At 51.9% G+C, this 6284-nt stretch overlaps 1 protein-coding gene across 1 annotated transcript; it reads right to left on the minus strand.

Annotated features, from left to right (window-relative positions):
* Positions 1-1086: 1086 nt before the first annotated feature.
* On the minus strand, positions 1087-4995 carry FAM170A (family with sequence similarity 170 member A). The gene is made up of 3 exons (XM_036109232.2): positions 4926-4995; positions 2532-2672; positions 1087-1862 (listed from the first exon to the last, which is right to left on the minus strand). Exons 1-3 carry the CDS (start codon positions 4993-4995, stop codon positions 1087-1089), a joined length of 987 nt encoding a protein of 328 aa, XP_035965125.2.
* Between the last annotated feature and the right edge of the window lie 1289 nt (positions 4996-6284).

The following is a 6284-nucleotide window of genomic DNA, read 5'->3' on the forward strand; positions in this document are numbered from 1 at the left end:
GTGGGTAGATGGATAGATAATTTTAATTCAAGAATATATCCAGGCGAGGTTTGGAAAACAGCCTTTATTGCATATGACATTTATGTGGTCCTGTGATGCTAGACGGAGTGCTGGTTCCTTCACCTTCCTTCACATCATTGGCATCCTGTCTGCTACTCTCCCCAGGGTCCTGTCTTCTCCCTGGAAGCGATTCAACAAATAAGGCAGAGCAAGAAGAGACAAGATGCGACATGAGCTCCACTAGTCAGAGTAACCCTTCACCTCTGTCTTAAAGCTCAGAGCCACACACACCAGAGTGAATTTATTTCCAGATCTACCACAGCCCAATCAAGGTGCTGGAACATTTCCAGAGCTCTTGGGGCCTCACTTCCGTGTTTCTCCTTCTCCACACTCCACGTTGTCCCAGAGTGAGAGGCCAGCTCAGGCTGAAGGCTCTCACACGTCAGACCTCTGCTCCCGCTAGGCCCCTTGTCCTTCACACCACTCCTGGCCCCGGAGGTTGTGCTGAGCTCTCTCAGCCCCAAAGGCCACCTGGCAGTATTTGCTCTTAGAGTTCAGGTCAGGTGTGGAGACACTGAGGTAACTGCCCATCAAAATTCTCACTTTCTCGTTTAAGTCAATGGAGGTCAAGTCCCCGGAAGCACCGGGTCTGGCACGAGCTGATGCAGCTGCAGAGCCACCAGGGAACCCACTGTGGGCCTGCGGCCCCTTCCCCTAAATTCCTCTGGGACCTCATGACATCGGCCCAGATGATACCAGCCTCAGGCCTTACCTCTCCCAAGAGAAGGCCACACCATCTTCCAGGATCTTCTGGCTCATGAATCTCAACTGCTGTGTGGAAACCAGAACAAAGACACTTTGTAGTTCAAGAGAAAAGGTGCTCTGTGAGCCTGAAGAGCTCAGGACAAATCCCCACTTACAGTCAGACCTGGACAGGAAGCCAGGGGCCTGGTTACCCGCCTCCCCCTTCAGGTGTCCCCTGAGCTGTGAAAGCCCCCAGCTCTCCCTCCTGGAGGGGTGAGCCTGGATGGGAGAAACATGGCGGCTCGGAGAAGACGCAGCTCCCTTGGCACCCCCAGCCCCTGCTCACTTCTTGTCCTTTGGAGAATGGAACACACAGCCTGGGCACTGGCTCCAAGGTCGCTTGGGGCCGAGGTCTTCCTGTGTGGGCTGCTCTTCCTTCTTCTCCTTTTCTTCCTGCCTCTCTTGCTCTTCCTCCGCCTTCTCATCCTCCTCCTCCTCCTCGTGGGCACTCTCTGCTTCCACAGTGCCCGTCAGCTGAGCCATGGTGAGGTGAAACACGTGGCAGCTGAAACCTTCCTGGATCCCATGCTGCACGTGCTCCTGGAGGATCTCCAAGGTAGAGAAGACCCGGCAGCAGGCCATGCACCTGAAGCCAGCCTCCACTGTCACCAGCCAGTCGGGGGTCTTGGCCCTGGGTCTCTCCGCAACTGCAGGTGACCCAGGTGGGCTGTCTGACTCTGCCCGTTCCTCGTGCTCCTTCTCCTCCCCGCTGGGCTCGCTGTCCGACAGCAGGTTTCTGGTGGACACGTCAGAGGGGGGAGTCCCTACCCGTACGTCCTCGGGAAGGGTCACTTCTTCCATCTTTGGCGGCTTTTCTAGTGACTCCGAGGTCTCCAAGATCTCCCAGGAGACAGCCACACCCTTTTTCATTTGTACCTGCATGTAGTATATTTTCATGCCCTTTCCCTCTTTGTTTCTGTACAGAGAGGACACACAGGTCTTATAGGACGAAGGGGACGAGGAGACATGGTGTGAGGGGGGAGCAGTCTCCCCTTGTTCCTGAACCTGGGATAGGGGTGTTCTAGGCTGGGGACTGTCTCGAGGTACTCTCCGGAGTCCTGGGAAAAGAAATTAGAGACATGAGAATGTGAGTGGGGGAAGCCCAGAAGCTGAGGGGTCTTCAGATGTGAAGATGCGTGGTGTGAAGAGGCTGGTGTTGGTGTTCATAACTGGGGTGGCGTCATCCAGGTGCTCTTCATGTGTGTGTAGGGATGCTGGCAGCATGTCGGTATCCAGGGGTGTGGAGTAGGGTGGCAAGGGCTTGTAGCATGTATGGGACGTTGGTGGGTTGAGTGTGTCTGTGTTACCATCAGTGTGTTGGTGGAATGTGCACAGTCATGTAGGAGATGGTACTGCGGATCCCATGCCTGGATTGGGGGTGGGGGGTGGGGTTGTGTGCTGAGAATGGATGTGTGTGGACTACAGCTGTATGCATCAGGGCATGGGGATCTGAGCTGGATGGTCCTGCTCCAGTGCTGGAGGCCTGGGCTGAGGAGCTCCATCCTTCTCTGGAGGCAAGGGCAAAGGCTGGCCCATGCTTCTTAACTTCCCCACTATGGTTGCACCAGGGCTCCCCACCCCCTCCCACACTGAGCTCAGAGCCATGCTCTCCTAACAGCAACACCAGCTTCCTGGGCTCCTCCACGGAGCCCTGACCACCTCTTGGGTTTCTTCTTGGCCTCTCCTGGATCTATGTGCCCCATGCCCAAGGAGCCCTGAACCCTTACCAGCATGGATGAGCTTGCGTGGAGAAGAGACACAGGAGAAGTATTCAGAGGCAGAGGACACCTCCCCTACCGCTGCACCCCAGCCTTTGGCCACCCCAGTTGACTCAAGCTGAGGGGCATCCTCCTGTGACTTCGAGACTCCTAGAAAGATATGAAAGCCTCAGTAATATGGTGGGTGGGGCATGTTTGGGCATCATTCATCCATCCAACAAGTATTAACCAAGTGACATATGTCAAGGGCAGTGAATACACATGGTTCAGAGTCTGGTCCCGGGTGGATGCTCCTGTATTGAATTACTATCAACACTTATTTTGTTAGTGTCTGGTTAGGAATGAAGGCCTGAGTAGGTCTGAAATGTGAGAATCGTGTGTATCAGCCAAACCTTTCACAGATGGGGGGCTGGTGTGATGAGTAGGGTAGAAACGCATCCATGGAGAGTTTGGTGCATAGTTGCTCAGGAATTGTGCGACATGTAACCATTTTATATAATAGGTTCTGTACTTATGGTGTGTATCTAATCATTTATTCATTCATCCAGCAATAGTCAGAGAGCAGCTACTATGTATCAGGCACTATTCTAGGCTCTGGTAATGCTGAACATTCTAGTAGAAGACAGACACTAGACAGAAGTATGGTAAGTGGGCGCCTGGGTGGCTCAGATGGTTAAGCGTCTGCCTTCGGCTCAGGTCATGATCCCAGCGTTCTGGGATCGAGCCCCATGTCTGGCTCCTGGCTCGGCTGGGAGCCTGCTTCTCCCCCTCCCTCTGCCTCTCCCCTGCTCATGCTCTCTCTCTCTCTGTATCTCTCTGTCTCAAATGAATAAATAAAATCTTTTAAAAAAAAGTATGCTAAGTGTATGATATGTCAGCTGGTATTAAGTATACAACGGTTGCCAGAGTTAGCAAATAGAAACAGAGGATGCCCAGTTACATTTGCATTTCAGATAAACCCCAAACAATTTTTTAGTGGAAGCTTTCCCATGCAATACTTGGGTGATGCCTATTTTTAGTGTAAGTATGTCCCTTACGGCATTTGGGATATATTCATACTCCAGAGTTCGGTGTACAAGGAGAGGACTTTGACACCCATGGATGGTTTGTGAACACAGTGTAGGAGTGATGTTCATATCTCCCTATATGCTCTGTGTGTGGTTTAATAAAGTAGCATAGGTGGAGATGTGCGATTTTTTTCTGTATAAAGTGTATATGGGTTTAATAAAGTAGCCTGTGTGGAGATGTGCGATTTTTTTCTGTACAAAGTGTATATGGGTGTGTAAGAGACAATCTCATGAAACTCCCTTAGTAAGAGTTCTATATTCACTCTTACATGTTTTGAGTGTCTCCCAGATCCAGGCATGGTGATAGGAACTTTACAAGGCCAACATCACATCCGAGGACACCCTATCTGCATTCTCCCCACTGCTCCCCCCATCCCATCATACACACAGAGGCAAAAATATCTGGCCAATCACTGCCTCCTCTGTCCTATCCCAGCTGCTCCCTGAAAACCTGCCTCCTGTCCCGCCTCCAGCCCCAGGCTCATCCTATACTCTTCAGGGCCATGGGCCTTGCGGAAACTGCCGGGCTCCAACACGAGGCAGAAGGCTCCGGCTGGCTCTCTGGCATGGGCTCCACTCTGCCCCGCCTGCTCCATGTGACCACGCCCTCTCTGAAGGCAAGCTACTCAAGTACATGTAATGCCTGCAGTCACCATGTGCCCTAGGAAGTAAATCCACAGCTCTCAGAGTTCCCTGCGGGCGCTGACAACATTTCTCACCCCCATCCATCTGGGCTTGGTCTCTGCAAGGCCCATCCCTTCCGTGACCTCCACTGCCAAACCCACATCTGTAAATTCACAAACTCCCACGGATCAGTGGATAAATTCTTCCTGCTAAAGAAATACCATGATGCCATCGCTGGACAATCTCCTTTCTCACTTCTCAAAATATTTTTCAACAAGGCTTCTCTTTGCTCTTCAGTAAAAGGGACAGCACAACCCACAGATCTTCATCAGCATCCTTCGCAACACTCCCACACCCCACCCAGTGACCCCAGAGGAAGATGGAACAAAGAGAGTAAGAGAGAATACAGGACTGAGAAAAGCCATCCCCTGGGAGTCTGGGCCAGCAGGACCCCGGCCTGCTACGAGTCCGACAGAGCTCCAGCCCCGAGCAGACCCAAGAGAGAAGTCCTCAGACAGGCAGAGCTGACTCCCCACCTGCCAGGGGCATCTGGCCTTCCCCGTGCCATCTCACACCACAGGGATGCTCAGGATGGACATGGCAGCATCCTCAGATACTTCCCCGGGGACACGTGCTCCTCCATCCTACCTTCCCAGAGAAGGCTCAGGCTAGCAGCAGCCTTTGCGCCCCAGATGAGGTGCCCAGCGCATACCTCCTCCCTGCTCGGCACTTTCCGGGGACTCTTCACTTTCTAGATGTTTCCTCTTTTGTCGCTGTTTCATGGTACCAGCAACAGGAGTTGCTTAGAAGATGCCTAACACCCAGCGCCTCCTTTTCCCTACTGGTTGGCCCTCCTTGACTCTCGGGAAATTCGTTGAGGTGACCCGATGTGAATAAAAATCGTCAAGTCTCCTAAATGGCTGAGGAACTCAGACCGCGTAGAGAACCAGCAACACTGCCCAGTGCTCGCTCCAGCACAGGGCTGTTAAGGTTCAAAGGTCACCCGGCCCCCAGCGGGGGTTCTCTGACCTGAATGATGACATCAGAGCATTCTGAGGACCGGGATCCCACAGTCTTTGCAAATGCACAGACCCCACGTTCAAGAACAATTCCTCTTTCCCCAGTGGAACGTCTCCCATGAATTCAACTCACATCTTCTTAAGAGGGTAGGATATTTTGAGATGCTCATCTGCTCGTTTCATTTTTTTTTTTCCCCCTTTCTCCCTTTATTTTTTTACCCTTTTCCTTCTACATTCAAGCGGGTAGCAGACTCTGCATTCTCTGGCCAGAGGAAGGGCATGGCAGGGCTAAAAGCAGCAATATCATGCTCATCATCTTGGCTTTTATTTCTAAAATCCCCAACTCCACAGAAAAGACAGGATACTTGAGCAGAAACCTAACAGAAGCAGGATTCTTGAAATTCAGTACTTACTGTCTTCTTTTCCTACTGAGTTGTTGAGAGGTGCCAACTGTCAGGTCTGTGGATCATGGAGGAGGAGTCTCCAAGGCGTGGTTAGAGGGGAAGATGTGGCAAAAACTCCAAGAGGAGAAGGCTGTATTGTGCATACAGGCAGAATCAGGGCAAAACCTGTCCCACATGTGCCACAAGAGCCACCAAACCCAAAGGAGGCACGGCAAGCAAGCTGAGGAACATCTAAGCTACAAGTGTGTCCTCCCATAAATAGCAACCACGCTCTCACCTCAAACTTCATTCACTGTGGCTCCGTATGATCTCCAAATAGGGATGGGTGGAAATCCAAACGGGACACCAGCAGGATCAAGGCTTAACATACGAATCAAATGGAGTTACAAAAACAATTCCATCCTATTTCTTGCGTACCTCTGCTTGTGGGCTGAAATGTATACCAGTTGTAAGTGGTGACCTATCTGGATGCTTCTGATTCCAGTCCAAAATGAGAGACACCGCCTTTTGAGGCAGTACTGGTGTGCAGGGATGAGGTGGACCTCCCCGAAGTCACTGACACCAGGAATGGTGTCACTGGACCAAGGTGAGTCCCAATGTGAAGGGCACTGTGGGACGTCACGGTCTCCAACAGCCGAGACTGAAGAC

This window comes from Halichoerus grypus, chromosome 2 (genome assembly GCF_964656455.1).
Source record: "Halichoerus grypus chromosome 2, mHalGry1.hap1.1, whole genome shotgun sequence".
NCBI lineage: Eukaryota > Metazoa > Chordata > Mammalia > Carnivora > Phocidae > Halichoerus > Halichoerus grypus.

What these genes read in the sequence shown, in the direction of transcription:
- FAM170A (XM_036109232.2), bottom strand. Translation starts at nt 4,995, where the DNA reads ATGAAACAGCGACAAAAGAGGAAACATCTAGAAAGTGAAGAGTCCCCG. An exon ending in AAGTGCCGAGCAGGGAGGAG is followed by an intron (nt 2,673 to 4,925) that starts GTATGCGCTGGG and finishes ATATCTTTCTAG; the next exon opens with GAGTCTCGAAGTCACAGGAG. An exon ending in ACGCAAGCTCATCCATGCTG is followed by an intron (nt 1,863 to 2,531) that starts GTAAGGGTTCAG and finishes TTCTTTTCCCAG; the next exon opens with GACTCCGGAGAGTACCTCGA.